General features: G+C 38.2%; 1 protein-coding gene and 1 long non-coding RNA gene across 7 annotated transcripts in view; one reads left to right on the forward strand and one right to left on the reverse strand.

Annotated features, from left to right (window-relative positions):
* Positions 1–974: 974 nt before the first annotated feature.
* Positions 975–22,341, reverse strand: LOC124308224 (uncharacterized). 3 transcript variants are annotated; one of them, XR_006908948.1, is made up of 5 exons: positions 5,577–5,805; positions 5,346–5,444; positions 3,498–3,980; positions 1,443–1,639; positions 975–1,374 (listed from the first exon to the last, which is right to left on the reverse strand). It is a non-coding gene; the product is annotated as an uncharacterized LOC124308224 (long non-coding RNA). The 3 variants fall into 3 exon arrangements; XR_006908949.1 differs by lacking the exon at positions 5,577–5,805 and adding an exon at positions 21,783–22,341 and having other exon boundaries at positions 975–1,639; XR_006908947.1 differs by having other exon boundaries at positions 975–1,639.
* The window catches only part of LOC124308222 (fasciclin-2), a 75,247-nt gene continuing 71,956 nt past the window's right edge, over positions 19,790–23,080 (forward strand). For all 4 annotated transcript variants that reach the window (XM_046770725.1, XM_046770727.1, XM_046770726.1 and 1 more), the window contains exon 1: positions 19,790–20,142. In XM_046770725.1, coding sequence (XP_046626681.1) covers positions 20,088–20,142 — 55 coding nt within the window. In that variant the 5' untranslated portion in view covers positions 19,790–20,087. The remainder of the gene's footprint in view (positions 20,143–23,080) is intronic.

A 23,080-nucleotide genomic window follows, 5' to 3' on the forward strand; every position in this document is an offset into this window, starting at 1 on the left:
TAATAAGAATTACAATATATTTCATAGGTTTTCATATTCTTTTTATTATCTTCTATTATCTTTCTATGTATTATTCGTGATTGTAAAGCAGATTTTTACCAGCACTTGGTGACGTCTAGTCAAAGGCGAACACGAAGTTCGTCTCAGGCGAGGTAGTAATTTTTCCTATTCGAAATAGTAAAAACATTTGGACGCTATTTTTCCGAGGTAGACCAGAAGTAGGCGTGTTGTAGTGATTTTTTTCAGATGACGTTCCTGAATTTCATAGTGTACAGTAGAATGTATCAAAAGAACCGCCTATTCTTTTTATAATTCGAGTCAAAAATATTGTTCCAAATGACCAAAAAACATGCTACGAAAGTTTGAGCTCTTAATATTAAAATTAAGAGGTACTTGAATAACTTTTGAAAGAGTAGATTTATCATAAAATGATAAGAGACCTTTTTTGTAGAGCATTCAATTCCCTACAAATGTACGTTCTGGTCTTATAATGTATTGACGAGTTATACAATTCCAAATTAAAAAAAATTTCCCATGTATAATGTTATTTAAATGGGAAGTAGAAAATTGCCATGATACACTTCTTCATATTGATATTAAGAGCTGAAACTTTGAAAGCATTTTTTGCTCGTCATTTGGAATAATATTTGTTACTTGAATTTTGAAACGAATAAGGTCAATTTTTTTTTATACAGTCCAGTATTCAGACATTAGTTCTAAAAGAAGATGAAGACTAGTTATCACTGCTAAGAAATTAACCTATTGTCATATGGATGAACATCTAAAAAGTTACGAAATATTGAGTGATGATTGTTATATTTGGTCATAGTTGTCGATGAAAGCAATCTGCAACGCGGCTGCCGTAACTCACGTTAATAAGTTAAGCGACGGAAAATATGACATAACCAGAACATCTAATACGAGAAAATAAAGAGATCTGTCCTTTAATTTTGCATACATGTTGTTTTGTCTTTACATTTCACCATTTATTCATAGTCTTTAAAAAAATGTCTTAGTTTAATAATACATAATGTAACTTGACGAAGTATGAATAAATATGTGCATATTGTACATCTACAAATTTATGTTGTTGTGTTCAATATTTGATTTCTAGAATAAATCCCACAAATGACCTAATGTTCAAGGTCGAGAACTACACTGATTCATCTCTGACTTTCTCGCTGATGTTATCATTACACCTCACGTAGCCCATAAAAACGGGAATTTGCTATATGTGTGGAAGTCTGACGTATGCGTCCGATAAATACCATTAGGAAGCATGCGTTGCCACCATAAACTTGTAAAGACAGACTGCGCGCTCTTACGGGGCCGCTGAATTCAAGACCCAAGGACAAAGCTAGTCCGGCCGGAGTCCTGTATTGGGGAACATGAATGAGGGCCGTTGTGTTATCCGAGAGTAAAAGACTCATATTTGTGTATACCTTCTGGGTCAACGTAAACAGCAATTCTCCAAGGAAACCAACTTCCGGCTTCCGTTGCTCCGGCACGTTGGGTTTAGACTGGCGGGTTACCGAACAACGAGTCCTTTTACCAGAAACGCAGAGTCTGTGTTTGTAAACTCACCCCGGAGAAATAATGCTTTCCAACCTGGCAGTAAGGGTTCCTAGGCTGTATCGTTCTGGAAAAATAAATCATACCCTTCAAGTGTTTCGTCGTTCCCTGCAGTGAGACACACAGCACACTTCGAAAGGGGTTGGCAACGACGTAGCGTTACCGAATGGAAACAGGCAAGAGTAATTCTTACTACAATATTTTGCAAGAAGTAAGTGATACTTGAGTAGTGCGGATACATTATAATATGTAGAACTGACTTGTGAATTTTACTTTTTCCCCTAACAAAACATTTCACTCGAAACTTTTGAGGTGAATACAATATTTTCATGACGTAAGCTTTGGATTCTAAGCGTACAGTGACGTTCGTAAAGCAGCGAGCAAAATTTTTAATTCAATATAAATTAATTTTATTTAATCTTATGTAGGTATGTGAAATCAGCACTCTACGGATGGATAAATCATACATGAATCCGAATCTATGACAATCTGCTTTAAAGTATAACAAAGTGCAAATCACTGAAATGGAATAAAATAGACCCACAGCTATGTTATGATTTTCAAGAACTCTGCACCCCTCGTTACGATCGAATTGTATCGTCTAATGTACACAAAGGCGCGACGAACTTCCATTTCGAGTGAAATTATTACCCGACGCACCATATATAAAGAAATTCTTCCAGTATTTACGACGGTTCGAAGCGGTGCAGTGACCTCGATTACGGCTAAATGAGAGCACTAAAAAAGTCAATCCCAGCGGTTTATAGGTCACTATGTTTGCCTGTATCGAGAAATGACCCAAATTTATTATGAGAAGCCACGATTCAGGCGGAGAGTCAAAAAACTACTTGATCAATTCTCAAATTACGATGTTGTCATGGACGTTGAAAAAACGCATATTTTCTGGTTGCAAGAATTTATTTTTCAACGTTTTAATTACCAGGGACTGCTGCCTCTCAAAAAAACAAGCCTCGATCCCCCCAAATAATGTCTTCTTGTTTTGCAAGTATTTGGAAGATCTCTTTTTGTAATAAGTGCGACGATTTTTTAACAGTTCCAGCGATATTTGAATTGCTGGGCTTTTAAAGTAACGATAGTTCGACTACGAGCCTATAATCGAGGTCGCGGTAAAGCTTAAAACAACGAACAAAATTTATTCAACAACGATCGAAAATACGGAAGTACGAAAAAATTTCCAGAACATTCGAAAGAATTCGTTAGTCATTTGCTCATTGTCGAAAATGTGATGAAACCTGCTTTAAACTTCTGTAGCCGAGACAAAAATATTCTCTTAAGTCTCATTTAATTAAGGGTGAATAGGGGTCTACTCAAAAAAATTTGTAATCGGGTCCAGTGTTGGTCGTTTTATTAATTAATTACATTCTAATTACAAATTACAAATGTAATAAATTACAATGTAATAAATTACAAATAAATAAATTACAAATGTAATTTGTAATTGACAGAAAGAAAAATACTAATTACAATTGTGATAGAAAAATTTCAATTACAAGTTACGAGTGTAATTAGCATCGATATCAACGAGTTTTTTTCTAATTATAAATTACACAAAGCAACTAGTGGTGCCCAAAATTGATCGGATCAACAGCACCAGAGTTGAATCATTTCGAACGTTCTACAATAATTCCGAAACCTTTTCTGAAATCATTCAAACATTAGTTTACGTTATTTGAACTAGCTCAGATTGACACCTGTTATTTCATTCGTGTTGACATTAATTGGAGCAAATATGATTGCTGGAGATTTTTCGAGCTGTTTTTTTTCGCTGACTTTTGGTTTGGATAGTTGGGCCCATTTATCCTTAACTGCAAGTATACGACGCAGGATTGTTTTTATTGTCAACGGTTTCAGTGTGAAAATATCGTGCTCCAATTTGTAGTAACGACACAGAGTGAGAGGCTTACCACGTTTGCAGGCTCGTTCAAGCGGGCGTATACGAGTATGTATAAGGTGCCGCCTTAATCCCAGCACCACCACGTATGTTGCGTAACCCTCTTAACCGTACAGCCTCGGCGAGATCGATACCGGAATTCGTTTACCTCGCCAATTCTCGTGGTAGGAAAGGAGAGGAACTAGAAAGGGTGCTGTCCTTTCACAGTTGAAACGTCGAAGGCAGACGCGATCTAGAGGCGATGCCTTGTCGTACAAGGAATTCGAATCGAATCAGATTCTGCGGTGCATTTAGAATGGGTAAATAATAGAATTTTATAGAGAGAAGACTAGGCGGAAGAGGAAGAGGAAGAGGAAGAGGAAGAGGAAGAGGAAAAGGAAAAGATAGGGACCACGATCGTTTGTTACATCCACTTAGAGTCTGCGCATTTCGACATCCGTAGGTATGGTTCTCGTATACTCGAACCACTTCAAACTCCAAGGGTAAAAACGAAGGACTGAAAAAATAAAAAAGCGCATCCAGGCTTGAGTCGACACAAACAGTGAGCCACGACTGCATTTCGCCGTAAACACAAAGGTGACAAATGATAAAGAAAAAGGACTGCGAGAGGCCGAAGGTCTGGAGCTACTGCCCTCCGATAATTATTCAGTCCAGCATGTAATTGGTTCACTTGTTATCCCAAGAGACGGAATTTTTCGAGCTCTTTCCCTGACTAACCACGGTTTCGAAAGCTGACATGCTTCTCGCCGGTTGAGCTCCATACTCTTATCAACGACTGTTACCATTGTTTTTGTCTGGAGATAAGAACCAACGTTTTGTCGGCTCTGGCAGGTGCGTCTACGCGCTTCTGAATACGTAGGTTGTGACTTACGTAATGAAGGACGTATACCTGCTAACGAGTTAGAAGAGTCTGTAGTATTCTTTGGCGTAAGGATTGATATCGCCAGCTGCATCTCACATCGAAAAAGTAGATCCAATCACATTCTCCGTATATACTGACCGGTAACATTATTTTACTAATGAGAATAATCGGTGCAGGCTTTATCAGAGGTACAAGCTTTTCGAAACCTTGGCGATGACGGATCACCACTAATATTGACGATATAACGACACGATGAAGCGAACGAGCAATCCATTGATTAGTAACAAGACTCGTTTGTTGTAAGATCCGCAATTGAGAAATCGGTCCGATTTCAATTGCTAAGATTCCTGACGCTACAGAAGAGTTCTCCATACTTGTATAGGTATACGTATGAAAAATAGATAAAAACTAACCGGATGAACTAAGCTTTGCACCTTTTTGCAATTATAAAGCCTGATGTCATCGTGCGTTTATTATAGTCTTCAGTAGCTTCCGTTACATGTGTAATAATTAAGTTTACGGTGATTTATCAAAATAATGTACTTTTGTTTCTATAGTTACGGTGGATGAAATATTGTAATTAGGATATTTCTTTTTTTTATGAATACGCGATTCTGCAGTGACAATCGTCTAATTCAACTTTAATACGTCTAGGTGGTTGAATGCTATAGCTATGTAATTTGGTAGAAATAAATGGCAAAAATTATCGATTTTTTGAAAGTTCAGATATTATCTTATATCTTATAACTTTTATATTTTTTAAAACTCACGAGCCGCACATTCGGTGAATGATACATGTAATAATGTAAAGGTCGTGCTACACCCAGAGGCTCTAGCATTCCCTAGAAAAACGTAAGAAAAACATTTACATGTTTGAGAGATTCTCGTAAAACAGTAAATATTTATAGCCTGGTTGAAAATATTTATTGCAAGGGTCAAATTTGCTTTTCCCTACAGGCATTGAGTAACACGAAAAAAAACTACAATACCAAAACTTACCCAACAGTCAAACGAATGATGATCAATCTTCCGTTTATGTTACGTCCCGCGAACGCGCCCCCAACTTTCATCATAATTCCTATAACTATGACGAGAAATCTAAAATGAATTTTACAAAGCTTGAACTCCTCACAGGTATAAAAACCATACGGTTTCCATAAACTCACAACAGCACGACAGATAATCCATATCGACCAAACTTGTTAAAGCTACTCGATAACTATCCCTTACTAATCTGCACCATCATCCGCGAACCGAAAATTCTCCTAGCCATCCCAATCAAATCCCAACTTAAGCACACCCCAAGGCCCGTTAGAACCCCTCGTTTTCAGCAAAGCCAGCACATCTCCCGCGTTAACGTGAAGGTGTATCAGAATTTCAAGGCACGCCCGACTTTTGGTCCCGTTAATTACCAGGGCCGTCTAATACAAACTGCCGCCGTTTCCCTTTTTGCCGTCACTTTTTTATCCGTACTATCTCTGTCGCAATACAACGCCGGTGTTTTTCTCTCGGTACGCAGGCACGCATTTCCCATTTCTCTTCGCAGGCAGCCGCGCCTAGCTTCCGTCCCTCCTTGTCACAAGCGTCGTCGTATTTTCTTCTCGCTTGCTCTCATCCCCCCCCCCCCCTCCCCCGCCCATCACCGCCTCTCCCTTTCTCTGCCGCCCTCTTCTTCCCGGCGGCATCCGCCGCACCATTTCGCCCGCGGAATACTCCCTCTCCTCAACTGGCGCCCGTCTGGCTGCCTGCCTCCCAGGCGCCAGCCGACCTGCTCCAACACAACCAGCATCTCGGACGTCATTCGCGAGATCACTCCCCTCCGCCCCCCCCCCCCCCCCCCCCCCCCCGCCGCCGAACACCTCCGCTGCCGACGCCTTTGACCGCTCAATGCTCGCGTATTACATGCGCCTCTTGCACGTAGCCCCGCATGTTCGCTACCTTTCTCGCTCATCTCTGCTGTATTTTCGATCTGAACATGCGTATGCGTGCGTAACTGTAGCGGCTGTAACTGATGTAAGTCGTGATGTAAGGTGGATTTTCTGCGCTAACTTCGTTGTCAAACTCGATTACTAAGGATAACCAAAGACAATCGATTATTTTACGAAATCAAATAATCGACCGACTCGGTTATTTTTACTTACAATAGGTTTTTGTTTTTTTATGACCATGAACGGCGCGATACAATTTATCAATTTATGGGATTAAAGTACGAATTATTATCATCGTCTTACTTATTAAGTATCTATTTGATGTAATAAGTGAAAGATAAATAAATATTTCCAATTGGAATTGAAACATACTTTGAATGAAATTATAAATCATCAAAAAACTTTTCTGCTATTAAGACTACGTACTGAAATTTACGAAATTTTGGTTTCATACGCAACGATTCAAAAAAATACGCAATAATCGATCAATCGATTAATTCGTCCCGATTCAATCGAGTCGAGTTCGATTACTTTTTTGTACTTGATTAATCGATGCGTTGATTATTTTTGGCTTGGTGGCCATCGCTGTTGCACGACTACTTTGAATATGTAGTGTAATAGGATCAGTGGCATGTGCGTTAACAGGAACTTCTTCACGCGAAAATAACTGTGCCATCGACATTCAAGCGGATGCTTCGTTACGCGATTCTTGACACTCCTGACCGAGAGGATTAAATAAGGAACGCAGTCACATTTGTTTAATTCTACAAATTAATTGCAGACTGACTCAGCTGAAATCTTTTGAAATCGAGTATATCGCAATTAGTGGATCATCCTACGGATGGATTCATGACTTCTTCAACCAGTTTGTTCTTTTCTTATTCGGTTGATCGTGTTTCGATAATTAAATTCATTCTGAATTTTATTCAGTTGTATAAAACATGTTGATCATAGAAAAAATAACTGCGTCTTATTTTCGCGCATGGTCATCAACGTTCAATTATTTCATTAGATGAACAAAGGCTTCGATTCAATTCATTGAAGTTTTAGAGTTTTTTCTCACTGCACGCACATAGTGTACAATTGTATGATTCTCGCTCACGGAATTCACTAAATGAGGCGAAGAGAAATTTTTCTAGTGAAATGATATATTGTTTAACAAGGAACCAAACTCGAGTCTTTTCGAGCCGAGCGTAAGTTTTCAATATGAGTCGTAGGTGAGCCGAAGACGAATATTGCAAACACGCGAGGCGAAAAGACCGTTGCATCCGTGTTGCCTTGTCGCATCCTTTATATGAATAACAAGAGTATATTACGCATTTTTTCACGAAACATGAAATTGAGGTTAGGGTCGCGTAATGTTAGATTTGTTTCCGAAAGCGCGTGCGCACAGTACAGAAAAGACCACTTTTAACTATTAGGCATTAAATCTAAAGCAGCACTGAGAAAAATTTCATTTGTCGTAGTTACTAGAAAAATTCAGTAAAACAGGTATCGTTAATAAAACCGTTTGAATATTGTTGGGATTACGAAAAATGAGTGACCCGTAATCATTTTGCGCTATTGTCGATCTTTTTTGCGTAATTGCAACCCAAAATCAGTTTGTTCGGTTTACTCTACTTTTTTAGTTGAATAAGGCTTTAACATCAATTTCTTGTTGCACAAGCATTAAACTTTTGCAACAATTGCAAGAAAATACAGTAACAGTGATGATAATGAGAAAGAGCAGTAACAAATACTAGACTTTCTGGTAACAGCTGCAAAATTAATTTTCATTTTGTACCTAGAACTATATTTTTCGATTGTGGTAAAAAATGAAAATAGTTAAGGACTGAGCGTTAACCGGAACTAAAAATTTCTCTCAGTGAAAGAAGAAAGAATAGGCTTGAAGTGTGGACTTACTGGCACAGAAAAAATCGATTTGCGCGAGTTTTTCATCATTTTCTCGAAGACGGATTGCTGTATTAAATCGCGGCTTGGGCCATTTAAAAGAGTTTGAAAAACTGCAAAGAGTCCTTTGCGATTTTTCTTTCTAATTAATCAATCAAATTTTGAGACAATTTTTTGCTCTCCCGAAAAATCATAAAGATGATACTGGCACCGTTTACCGTGCCAACTTTTTACAACTTCGCGAATAAGTTTTTGTAAACCATGTCGTTTTGCAAAGGAGTGCGTATGAATTTTTTGACAAGAGTACGATTTTCATAGCGGCAAAATTCGATGGCAAATTTGGGGTTTTTGAATTGAAGTAAATAAAAATTAGAGAGTGGTAAAAGTTGATATTTCGATTATTCAATAAGATATAGAGATCGAACTTGTGCTAACCTTTGAGATGCGACAGTCACCTTCCCCATTTTTCGTACTGGGTGGAGTGTTGTGGTTTTGCTTATGCCTCCTTAAGGCAGCCGAAACGGCAAATTTTTCATTTTTGAAACTCTCTTTATTTTGGTAAAAATGTGAAGAATCAATGGTTAAAAATTGACGCCATGGATATCGTACTTCCCATAATTTTTTTTAATTTCTCAAAATAACGAATGTATTTTCGATACTTTGGCAGTTGCACAGCTTCACCGTGCCACCCTTCAAATGGCGATGCATACAGTAACGATATTTAATTCAATATTGTAAGACTATTTTGAAAATTAAAAATTAGGCGAAATCAATATTAAGTATCTTTTATAAAGTACGAACAACAGAGTGAAATTTTAATTTATTTATAAAGATGTTAAAACATGAGCTGTCATTAGGTCCAAGATTCGTTCATTCATCCATTCCACAATTCATTCATTCCAGGTGTATGTAGTTCAAAATAGTGTATATTGTTAAAACTGGTGGATATTGTTAAAATGATAAATAATTGTAAATAACCGTCTTTCGTCGAGGCACTATATTTTTTGATTTCACTTTTATTGTTTCTTCGTTTTATATCGTCTCTCTTTAAAATTTGGCTTGGCTTTTGGAGTGTCTAATTATTAATTTGAAATGTTCGTCCTCGTGGTTTAGATTTACTTTATTATTATTAGTTTGTCGATTTTCGATCGGTTACGACTTAGTTTCAGAGAGGGGAACCTTCGCACCTCCTTCCTCCTGGAGAGACATAGACCAAGCAACCTTTCTTCTTAAATTTGTGACCAGGTGCCCCACTCCCTGGGTCGAACCTCATCCGCTGGTGCCGTGTTCATTGCGCGGTCACATTTGAATCGTTACAATATATACCCACTAGAGATCTTATTTGTTCGAAATAAAAATTCTAAAATCTAATACGTAGTAAAGGAAAACGCGGCATTGTTTGTGTGTATTTGCGCTTATAATTTATATCTAATTGTCGTGGCTTGAATGGTATATGCAAACGAGCAAGGTCTTATAATCAATCGACTGGAATGAAATAAACACTAACTAACTAAAAATATGGTCAACGTCGCAACAAAAAAAAGTAACTAGTACACTCAAATCGTAACCTTATAACAAATACGAAGAGCATTTTAAAAAAACCTCAGAATCACTCACACCGATGGATCTTCAAAGCCAGTATTCAAATTAGGCGATCTCACTTTCGATCTAAAAATAAATAAAGGAAATATACCATATCGACCAACAATCAACTGCAACTATTTTTCATGTCATTTAATTCAGTACAAATACTCGAATGGTAAGTTATCGGTATTTGAAGCTTGCCGATTACCTACGGAACACGCCATATTAGAATTAAAAGATAAGAAGAATGAGAAAAATGTTTCAAACCAGTCCATGTATTATACTTCTATCCTGTGAATAGTATCCGAATGAAAGCAAATATTGAACGTGATTTAAGTTGTCACCAAGGCACTCACACATAAAGCAAGTCAAACAAACCCTAACCTAGTCTCACCTATAAAACATTATAACTTATGATATTTTTTGCAACTCCGTTTCTGCTGCTTTGTACTATTTCGATTTTTCACCCTCTCCCTGCAACAATGTATGGTACCATGTTACTTCTCGTTAAACAAATCTGCAGCCCCCCTTTCCCCTGGCCAAGCCTTCCCGCCGCCGCGAGACGCCACGCGATGTAACCGAACCCCTTTTTTCTCCACCCCACGTGGTCGGAAACCACCACGTCCGTCTACGTCAAGGACGCACTTACTTGACTAGTCGGCATGTACAAGCTATACGTTACTCTCACCACGTGTTTGCAGTACCTCATTAATTACGCAAGAAGTAATCCCGAGTCAGTCGTATTTTTTGAAGCACGGACGAACCTCTCGTAGGCATTTGCCAACGACTTTATTCACGCTGGTAAAATTCAACCAAAATGTGAAGGCAAACATTGTTGGTACCTCAGGTATACCCCTCAAATTCTCAATTACAAGTAAGAAATGCTTCGAACATTTGATGAGTGGAAACGGTACCTTGCATAAAATTGTCACGCAAGGTTTTCGAAGTATTTCCGGTTAGCGAGAAACAAGCCTAAAACTAGAGTAAAATGTTGATAAAATAGTCGCGCAACAGCTGACACACAGATGCTCACATTGACGTAATAAAGATGGCGACCGCCCGGAACGAGTGGAATCACATTTTCAAGATATAGCTAATGACTTTACGCACTTTACAGACACTGAGCACCGTTTCACCCACAACAGTATTACAGTTAGAATAGTTGAGTCGATATCCCAAGTTGTAAATTGGTCTAAATTCTGTGAGTTTAGGAAGCTATTTATCTTGGATAAATTCACGTTGTGCGTGAAATTGAATTATTAGAAAGTGCGAATGCTCCAAAACAGCACCAGTGTGTAAAATATAGCACATCAGTTATGCGCATGCCACAACATCGTTTTACCGCACTGTCCGGAAATGGGACACTTTACGCACGCTCCAGTGAGGGCGAAAATCGGATTTCCTTTACAGAGGCTTGAATACACATCCTACATCTTATCTTGAAGAGTTTGAGTATGAATAATTTTCATCTAGATAGTAACACTCATTATTTTGCACAATAGTGCTCGTAGGTATGTACATATGTACATGCGAATGTCTCCCACCCTTTACAATGCCCACTATTCGTGTTAACAACCTGCCAAAGTTCGATCGCTGCAGCCATCTAGATATTTTTTAAATATCACGGAAAACGATCTGAAATACGTGTGAGTGATCGATGCTTGCACTTATTGAAACAAATCGAAATATAAATATAAGGTGACCGGATTTACAAATTCACGTAATGGATATAAATTTTTTGAGATATTAAGTATAACCTATATTGTGAATTTTCTGCTTAAATTGCGTGCAGACACTCGCGTTTTTCTCTCCTCGGTTAATTATGTAAATGCAGAAAGTCCACCATTTAATAGCAAGCGTTATCTGCTAACGTCTTTTGCGAACAGAATATGTATTTGTTTGCCTCTTCGTTTTTAGAAGCGTAGTGTGATTGTCGTTTGTATTGCCTAATTTGATAGTCTTGTGCTATCGCACGGTCTTGTGACTCTCGTTATTACAGCAAAGATTACACTTGCGTGTACACAATGTGGTTTTGTCTCGATTCCACAGTTTTCGAAACATCTGGAACAAATTATGAACGAAATCAAGTACTCGCGCACATCTGCCGAGTCATTTTGAAGTTTTGAATTTTATTCGCGAAGCATTATATCACATGCCTAAAACAAAACTATAACACGTGGAAAGAAAAGTTTTTTTCGTGAATTCATATTCATTTTAAATGAATCGTAATATATGAGTCTTCATGGCGGTTTTGAAGAAACGAGATTTGTTGAGTTGTTACAGTTTGATTTTGGTGGTGCGAAATCGAATAATTTTAAATGTCGTAAAATGAGAACAAAAACTTGTACACCACGTGCTAATATGATATTTCGAGATGAATATTTTTTTCTTCTTATCACAATTACGGAAGCTATTACCGCCTCCTTTTACAATAGAAACGCCGATTTGTCAGAATATTTTGGAATCCCGTATAATCCAGAGAACTATTATTTTGGCAACGTGTAATGACCTATGCTTTTTTTTTTGTTATCTTTTTTATTCATTCACCTACATTTATCATTTACACAATGTCATTGTACTTCTCCCAAAATATTGAATTAGGAATTATTTGAATTTGTCGTAACACACGCGGAAGCGCTCCATCACTGACAAGTTATATTAAGAAGGGGTGATCAAGCTGAAATCAAACGTGATAACTAATCGCCGAGCAATAAAACGATTGTTAGCTAAACCATGTATAGCGATTAATTTCAATTAGCGTTACTTGTAGTGCTTTCGTCAAACCGTCGCAGATTTCTGCACCTGCAGACACATTGTCGTATTAATCTTTTCGTCTGCTGCTCGTCAACAATCTGTTAAGTTGTTGATTAAGAAGATAATTGGCAGACTTGCCAATTATGCCAATTACACAAGAAGCACTTTCTCTCGGCATATCGTGTTGTCGGCACGTATTTTCATTGCCTATTGAATAGAGCTACCACTTTTTTGGATAACCGTATTTCCGAACAACCTGTGTCCACCGGATCCAACGCATCAAATTCGGATATCCGAATAGTTCGAGTACTCGAGTACCCGGCTAACCGTACTATCTGAACCATCCGAACTATTCGAATAGTTAAAGCACTTGATTTATTTGGATACTTAAGGGATCGTCTCAGTGTGACCCTCCGAAAAATCACTGATTTTCGTGAATTTTTTTTTTAATGTTCAAATAAACTAATCGGTCCGGTTTTTTTTTCATAAATAAATACGTTTATGAAGAATACAAAATGATTTTTTTTAAGTTTATTTATTGAGTGCATCATTGTTGTATAAATTGTTGTAATTTCACGTGAAAAAAAAAGGTGCTGCACGGTTTCCACGATGACGGCCGCAATTTTGATCTGAAAAAAAAATTTCAAAAAGATTATTGATCTGTAGGAAAGTCGCTATCGCGCTATGGAGGGGTTTTTTTTTTCAAATTTGACAAAATGGCGGCGGTTTGAACAAAAAGTGTCGAATGTGACCCTTTTTTTCGACAGTTTTTCGTAAAAAAAATAGGAAGTTTTCAAAAAAAAAAAAAAAGCTTCCATAGCGCGATAAAGAATGACGTTTAAAATGTTCTCCCAAAATTGGAACTAGATATCTTTAAAACTCTTCCTTTGAGAGTGGAAACCGTTTTGAAAAACACCATTCTGAGAAAAACGCGTTTAAGGGGTTAGGTGGGTTTCAAAATTTCAAAAAATCGAATTTTTTTTTTTTTGCTTATCTTATAATTGAATATGTTGAGAATATTCCTTTAAAATTTTGAAACGATCCGAGTCATATTCTAAGAGATATAGCCTTTGGATGTTTCACCCATCAGGCTATAACCGAGCGTGACGCAGGTATATGGAGGCAGATATATCGAGGCAGCTGCTTAGCTATTGTTCGTTTATTTTTGTGATGCGAATTCTAGGCTTAGGACTTGCCGGATGTAAAACATTCTGTGGTTTGATGGATATAAGTTCCTCATTCTTGAATGCATCAACGTACAATTTTTATGTTGATAAAAATACATGAGTGCGTCATAACTGTTGCCGAATCAATTTTGTTGTCTGCTGCAAATCAAGAAAAAAAATTAACGTGTGATGAAAATAATGTTGAAGATACGACAGATGTTACCGTGTCAGGTGATGGCACGTGGAAAAAACGTGGGTTTGCATCATTATACGGTGTAAGTACGATTATTTACATGTTTTTTGAATGTAAATCTTCAATCGCGTTTTTCTCGAAACTACATTTTTGAAATCGGTAGTCACGATTTCTCGAAAACTTATGAACCGATCTCTTTCAAATTTTACACACTTCTTCAAAATAACATTATCTCGTACTTGAACGAAGGAATTTTTTTTTTTCTATTCCAAGTAATTTTTCAAGGCCATGAAGGGTGCAAATTTTACTCAAAATAAGGGTTTTTTGTTTTCAACGCCGCCCAAAATGTAATTTTTGTTTTTTTTTTTTCCTTCGTCCAAGTACGAGTTTTAAACATCTACTAACAGAAAATTTTTGGTTTTTGCATTTCAGATTAATCTGTCATGAGTTATCCTGACTACGCCGAGAGAACTTTTTTTTGTGGGGTCATAGCAGACGACGTGTCCACGCCTTAATTTTCAATATTTTTCAATGAAAATTTCACAAACTACTTATAAAATATGTATCTTTTATGTGTTAAATTGATGGAATGAAATATTCTGTTGATTAAGTATAAAGAAATTCATAAAAATGTACCTATTTTGAGCTTTTGAAACCCACCTAACCCCTTAAAGATTGAAGTTGGAAAAGTTTATATAAATCGTTTACTTACGATCAATCGGCGATGCCAGGTCTTGATTTTTTTCTTGGGGGTTTCTCTCGTACGTCTATCCGTGGTGGATGTCAAAAACGAACTGAAATGCTTGGACAGTTTATTCTGCAAGGTTATAGAACCTAAGCACCTTAGTACTCGCGCAGGTAGAAAACCCGTTCCCTTTCTACAAGAAACGCTGTAGCGACCGTCATAATTTGAATTTCGATTTAAAAATTTGAGAGGATGTTTAGAACAGTGTATACTATACGATAATGCAAAACAAAAAAAACAATTTTTTGAAAATTTCACACTGAGACGATCCCTTAAACTATCCAAATAATACGAATAGTTCGGTTTCCCGCACGGGGTTCGTGTCAAGATAGTAGTACTACAAGTATTACAGCTACGCGTTAGTTATGAGTACTATCATATGTATACTCTTGCAAGTATCTGAGAATTCACTGCAGATTTTCTTGGCAGAGATGGAGCAAGAATATAATTTTTGTACGGCAAAATGGGATTGCCTTTCATTCCGTATGATTGGACAGCTTGCTCACAATTTTATAAAACCGTGTTGCAAAAATACACGACTGTTTTTCAAATTCCTTAAACTTGTTTTTCAAATTTTCTATAAATTTCCCTGCATATACTAACTATCCGGATACTCGAAGTATACACCGAGGAAAAAGAGTTATCCAACCAAATAACTAATTTATTTCATTTCTATTTTATTTGACGTGATAGGGGGAAGTCCCGTAACGCCGGACGGCACCTAGTAGGTACCGGACAGACGTCGTAAATCTCAAAGTAAACAAAGTATCAATAGTTTTATTGTGTGGTTCGAACCTGCACAACGACGTGGCAGTGAGCGCCCGTATGTCGCTAGAGAGACAGTTGAACATTTGGGCTGGCATAAATTTACGTCACGCCTAAGTTTCACGTTTCTTTATTTTAAACAACGCATGATTTTGTTCTATTATTTTTGGTCTGGGATGTTCGTTGGTATGTATTCTTTCAGGTAATGGTCAATAAAAATTCATATATTTGCAAACAAGCACATATTTCATTATTTAGCTGTGCATTACGGGTCCCTAATATCGGACACCTGATCTGTCCCCCGGTACCGGACACCCAATTTTTTCTCTGATATTGACTATTTGTACAAAACTTGTTCAGACGTGTTTTAGTGTTATTCTACCATGGCTAACCAATCAATAATCTTCGAAAGAGGAAAATGGTCCGAAGGAACTATGAAGAAGGCAGTTCAAAGAGTCTTGAGTGGCAACATGACAGGTAGAGAGACTGCAGTGAAATATGGAGTACCAAAAAGTACCTTGTGCGATCGCGTGAAGATTATGAGAAGTGGAGGCGAATGTACTTTTAAGCCTCGACTGGACTTCTTCACGACGCGACGCAGGAAGGCTGAGAAAAGTGAGATTTTGACTTCGTCGCCGTACAAGACCATGCTCGAAGAAAAAGGAAACGTCAAAATGTCAAAGGCAAACACAAGTACAAACAAAAGAAAGCCTATTGACAATAAACGTGCTACGAAACCGAAAAAACGTAAGACAACTGTAGAGTTTGTTGGTGATTCTTCAATGGAAACACGCGAAGCAACGCAAAGAAAAACCATGTGCCTTGTACGTCTTGAAGAGAACGATGAGGATTGGATTCAGTGCTGCAATTGCAAGGAATGGGCGCATGAGATGCGCGCAGACATCCCTGAGTGCTTTGACAAATATATATGTGACCACTGCAAAATTCATTAAATTTTAAGACATTTTTTCCATCCGTACTATTAGTGTCCGGTACTAGGGGACACTTCTCTGACACCCTAGTTTTTCTTACTAAATAAAATTGTATTTTATTCTTAGTTTAACGTTATATACTAATTCCAAAAGTTCCTATATTGTTAAACATACTCTAAAGATTATGATAAAAATAAAAATAATTATGTTTTCACTTAAATAACGATTTTATTAACGAATAACCTTAGGTGTCCGGTACTGGGGGACTTTCCCCTAATTGTTACATTGTGATTTTTGTTAGACATAATCAATGATAACTATAATCAAAAATGTATAATATATTGAAACAAGCATTTGTTTGACTAGGCAGATTTTGATATTCATTTCAAAAAGTTATTTTGTTCATCAAATTATATTGCTGTTTCCAAAACAATAAAATTTTATTCATCCGAAAAATTGAGGATATGTTTGAGTGAACCCAAAAAAGAATTCTTGAGTTGCTATATGTACCGTATTTATTGTTAATTCAAGTAATCCACTGATACAATGAAATACAACTTTACTTACTTTAAAACAATCACGTGTTGTTGAAAATTGCAAACATACACTTGAAATTTATTTCAAGAAGTCTCAACACCAATGCATACGCACTTACAACAAAAAAATTACGTTTGGTTATACCAAAGGAATACTATCTCACCGAAACAAAATTTGGGTTGATTCGATAGTCTTGTGATTCTTTGATGTGCATGTTTTGTATTTTTCAATCCAAATGATAATTCATTCGAAATATTACCAATTTCGGACACTAGGCGGCAGAGACTTTCCCACTTGAATAGGAACTTCAAAGACATTTATTAGGGTCGTTTTCACTAACTTTTTTTTTTCTTACGTACCCTTCGAAAATTCAATTTTTAGCCTTAAATGAAGCCTCGTAAAGTCGGAACTCCGTAGTAAAATTCTGAAAGGTGTCTCATCCGGTTTGGATTTTTCAAACACTAACTGAAATATCTCGAAAACTGTTCAAGTTGGGATGGTGTTTTTGGTTTAATTTTGTAGATAATCAAATTTTTTTTATAAAAAAGCTCCAGCCTACTATGCAAACAAATGTTCATCTTGTATTCGATGCGAACGTTTAAAGATGCGGATTCAGCGATCCCAAAAACGTATAGTTATGGTGATTGTCTCTGCTTTATCAGTTGTTTCTCGTTTTGACCTTGATTTTCACCTGATACGGTCAAACCGACCCCAGATTCGGATTCAGCAACCCCAAAAACGTATAGTTATGATGATTGTAATTTCGAAAACTCATACGACTGTGTATCACTTACTTTCTTACTTTCGACAGCCATTTACTGAAAATCGGCTCGGAAGACTTCAGTCTGACTTCAGATTCGGATTCAGCGATAAAAAGTACGCGAGAAAACATGTTTCGCATGCCGAGTTCAGACACTTGTTTTTTTTTGTGGGCCTGTGTTATCTATTTGCTTTTTGAGACAGTCAATGCCGCTATACGGGTAATTATCATCAACTGGTGGTTTTAAAAAAATAGAAATCAGTTTATGTTACACTCGGCGTTCAAATACCTACATTGCCTTTTTGATACACCATCTACTATCCTGAAGCCTGATATTTCACTCCTATTGCCGATTCTCTCCTTTAATTTAATAAACGCTGCTCTATAGAAATGAATCGCAGTACGTTTTCTGTTTGCCTTGTGCGATTTTTTTGGGATTTGCCATCGCGCACTCTCATGTGTTTATTTCCGACGAAATTCACCCCGACTGGTTTCCCATTCGAAGTCAAGAGCGTATAATATAATAGGGTACTGGGTAAACGCTATAGGCGGCGAGATGGTAATATACTCGACGTTTGATTTCGTTGCGTATACATCAGCTTCGTTCGCACGACAATCAGTTAATTTCACATGAACATCCCTGCGTCGTTTCAAACCTTCGCACAATTCCATTTCAATTTTCTGTCTCCCCTCGACTTTCGAATGAGCTTCCGTTTCTGCCTTTGTGCGGTGCGGTGTGTGTTTGATTTCATGTTTTCGTGTTAAAAGCACAAAAAAAGTTGAAAACTGTAAAATACGATAAAAACGATAAAAACGATAAAAACGATAAAACAACGTTTCAAAACCTGTCTTGCGACGTATGCTAGTTTACTCATATTGCAAGCACGATACTTACCGCAATGTTGATAATTCGTTTTTATAATAATTACATGCTGTACATGAAAACAAGGAAACAGAGAGTTGGAGAAGAATGAAAATCGTCAAATTCAACCAGTTATTCGAATATCATGTGGCAAACATTAGTTTAGAATAGCTTACACATGAATCAGCCTGGGTTAAGAAATGTCTCATGATGGCTTAAAAATGGTGATTAATTTATACCTGCTCATATACATTTCTTACAGTTTCCTTCTGGCAGGTAGATTATTGTTCTGAGAAATATTCGTGATAGAAGATTTCCGTGTTACTTGTAGACAAAGAATTAGTACTTGAGTGTAGTACTTACAAAAAACCAGAAAGAATGGAATCACCTTTATCACCATTTTTCATAAAGGTTTTTACCCCTTTGTTGTAAATGAAAAACTCTGAAGTATAAAATTATGTGCACTTTCGAGATTTCTTTGCATTTTTTGTACATTACCTATTATTATTTCCTAGTATTAATCGAAACGCGTTGCAAGTTTTTGTAAAGTATAAGTATATCAACGCTTGATATACTTTTTTCTGACAATGAGAATAATTGTATAGAGAAATCTATGACTGGAAAGAGTTTTAATGCATTACTAGAAATTGACAAAACTGAGTGTTCAATCGTTTTCCTGTAATTCGATTCAATATCACATATTATTATTGATAAATTTTCTTATTGTTAGCAATAATTTTTGTCCTTTTTTGTTTCAACTTTCGAAATTTTACAGTCAATACCCACACAAAAATGTAAAAACTTTCTTTTGCAAGAAAATGCATTCCGAGTGTGATTTACTAGGTGAAGACCGAACTGCCCGAACATTTCCTAAAATTTGAACAATACTTAAGTTCATGGTGCCGAAACCAACCAACGAAATATTTTCTTGAGGGCTGGCGTCGGACGAACCGAACCTCCCCACCTTATCCTGATGCGGCTAATTTTAAGGATAAACCAATTAGGCAGGTGTTCAGGGCGAAGAGTCGTAGCGAAGAATGCAGGCACCTCAGGTTTCAGGATCTACGGTAACGAATGTAACAAGGCTGCAGGTCAACGCGTACGGTGCTGTAACAATTAAAGCGCTGGATGCGATGGGCGCGGCCGACGTGACGGCCCGAGGTTCGCGAGTCGCTAGAAATGCGTAGCGAGGCCGCGCGAGAACACCGAGAAGTTGGCCGTTTGTCTTCGCTCTTCGGCTGTACCTGCGACGCCGCTTGCCGAGGCTTGCCGAGCGCGGCCGAATTCGCCCGAACGGGTCGGATCAAACGAGCGCGGCACTCCCCGCCACAGTATGAAATCGTCCACCGTACAGCGACGACGCGTTGAAGTCGATTTGCGGGCGTGATTAGAGAGCTCGGGAGAAAGATAGACGCAGACGGAGAGACGTCCGAGCCTTGACCGCGTGTGTCAGAGTGAATAACCGATTATTCGGGGCCGATTTTCACTAGCGATAAGAGACGCTCCCGAAATACGCATCGAAAACGTTACGACGGCGGTTGTTATAAATAAATTTGAATCTCCGAACGAAGGACCGAGAGGAAGAGAACGGCGACCGCTCGCTGACCGGTTTTAAACTCCGGACAATGGCGGCTCACGGGAGACAGGTGGCTGCTCTTTTGCTGTTGCTGCAACTTACATGTGAGTGTGACTTTTTGTTGTTTTTGGTAAAATTCGTATCAACGCTGACGCTAATCGCGATCGTATCTCAGTGCGTGTCGCAACCGTTCTCAAGCAGGTGTCCGAAGTGAGCCACGGGCGCGAGTTTCGAAAACCGTCGGACGGCTGCGTTGCACCGCGGTGCAATTGTTGTTGATGGAGTCTTTTTTTTTTTCAACGGTTCCAGCGGCGTTGGATTTACGAGGCTGAACTTTGTAACGTTAAAATAACTGAAGAAGTTGAATTTGCAATATCTGAGTTTGTGATGCTGTATTTGGTAACAGTTTACTAAATTTCCGGTAATCCTAAAGTTGCAAAATAACCATTTTCTCTAAAGATGCATCATCACAACAACCTCGTTACAAACTTCGGCTTAATTCGGGTTTTTCAATTTTCTGGGTCATTCCTTTGTTTACACACACCTTCTAGCCAATGTGTCGTTTACCCGTGATCGAGTTCCGCCAAAGTCAGACCGTCAGACTTTGTATATCGTAACTATTTATAATCCCAGACGTTGCGGTCTGTCTGCAAACGCCTGATGGTTACCTCGCGGGTCAGTCGAATCTTACTTTGATTATATGTTCTAGTCGCGGGATCAGACAAGTTCCGACGGCGACATTCGCGCTTTCATAGCAGATAAACTTCTCACGAACCGACAAAAAATACGTACCATCTACCCATAACATTCCTAGACTATTTATCCAAACGCAATTTGGCAGGCTTTATAGCTCGCCCACTCAGCTTCAAGTTTACCAACACCCGGAGACTCAATCGCTTCACGATTTTTCGTTGATGCATTTATTTTAAGCAGTAGAGAAAATAGCTTTTTAGCACTGCTTTCAGTGATCGTACGGTTGAGTTTTTTTCTTCATCGGCAACACTCGAACGTTTGCCTTTACTATTTTTCATTGACTACCTTATCAGATTTTAGAGTAGGCTCGATAATACGGCACAAACACCGGTACGTTATAGTACAGTTGAATAATTATGAATATTTCAAGTCACGAGGGGTGAATCCATAAATTGTGTAATTTCGAGCTTTGGAAAATGTGAAATCGTCAAACAAAAGCGAGGTTATTAAAAGGGTGCCCTGGTCGATTTCGACTGCATATGTTCCCAAATATCGATGTCCACGTATCTCGAACGAAAAACAGGGCTCAATAGTCTCATTCTATTCACAATTCTATACAAAAACACTGAAATCCATTTTCCGGTGCATGAATTCTACGAACTTACTGTTACGGTTCGTAGAATCCGTGCAATTTCTTTATTTCTGCCTGAAATGAAAATGCATCGGAGTGTTCTTGTTCAAAATTGTGTATAGAATGGGACTGTTGAGCCCTTTTTTCGTTGGAGATACCTGGACGTCGATACTTGGAGCTACATGTATACTTTGGCGTCGAAATCGACAAGGACATCCCCTTAAACGGGAAAAATCTTTTCACTTGTTCTCAGGTGAGAATCCGGTTTGTTCTCGGCTCCGAATTATCTACCTGCAGCAAGGTCTAATTGTAAGAGTGCGAGTCCTTTGGGCTTCAAACTAATCCTAAGAGCAGGGTAGAGAAAAATTTACCGGGAAATTTACCTGAGAGCATTACATCGAAGATGAGTATAATGCTTACCTGCGCTCAAGCTCTCTTTGTTCTCTCTGGCTGCTCTCTTCGGGTCCTGGCGCCTTGAAAGTCGCGTCGCGACGGTTACACCGGGCCCTCCGATCTCTGTCCTTGGTATTGCGGTTGTTTATTCTTTGGTCCGGTCCCGGCGGCGACCGTTTATATAATTCGCCATGGACTAAACGGCTACGGAAATTTCCGAAGCTCGGTGAAATTCTCCCAATCGCATTCCGCCACTTTGGCCATATTCCTTCTTGGCGATTTTCTTCCCATTTTCACACCATGCGAAAGACTCGACACCAACGCGCTCTAAGCGGCGGTTACGTGCGCGCGACCGTTGTAAAATACCGTTGACCGACCGTTTCACTTTCAATTCTGTTTGAAGGTGCGTACAGTCGGTTGAGGAAGTCGACGATCGTCTTATTGCGTTTCTAATTCTTGTTTCTCCCGCGTTAAATTCGGTAACATTTTAATTTTAGAAAGAAAACTTGTATTCAAACGCTAACGATTTATCAGGCTGAAGTTTGTAACGTTATTGTAACGACGCGTCTTTGGAAAAAGTCGTTGTTTTGAAACTTTGGGATTACTTGACATCTGGTAAACTGCTGGTACAGCATCAACAAACTCAGATTTTGTAAAATCAACTTCTTTAGATATTCAAAGGTGCAAAATAGTGTTTTTTGTTTCAACATTTTGGTACATTAACGTTAATAACTTCGTTCTTGTAACGGTTTTGCGCATTGGCCTGTACGGTGCGTAAAGTATGGCGAGAAAACCGAGACGACAGGATTACGATTATCTACTCATCAAATCGTTCTCAAATTTGTACTGAAATTCGTTTTCTTTTTCGTCATTATATTTGAAAAATTCATTTTGAGCGCAGTTGAAAGTGAAAAAATTAGGATTATAATAACAATTCATCGATTTTCTTTCACTTACAATCGAACAGTACGACCTTGAAACAGTTGGTAGGACGAAGGCATCAGATACAAGCTGATTTTCATTTTATTTGAAAAAAATCTACGATCACTCATTCAATCCTTACAGACACGATATATACAAGTTGATCTTTCCAAACCGCACGTGGCTAGGTAACACGCACCTCTGACACCTATATACGATACTAAACTACTGTGACGTATCTGCTGAATGCGTGGTGTACTGTACCTTATCGCAAAATGCTCAAAGAATTCAATCGATAACTGACACAGACTAGCTAGCCTCTCCTGGTGCTATGTATTAGTCACTCGCGAGTTCTCCGGAGACTCGTCACAAATGTTCAGCTCTTGTCCAAGTGTCAATGATCA

This window comes from Neodiprion virginianus, chromosome 6 (genome assembly GCF_021901495.1).
Source record: "Neodiprion virginianus isolate iyNeoVirg1 chromosome 6, iyNeoVirg1.1, whole genome shotgun sequence".
Taxonomy (NCBI): Eukaryota; Metazoa; Arthropoda; class Insecta; order Hymenoptera; family Diprionidae; genus Neodiprion; species Neodiprion virginianus.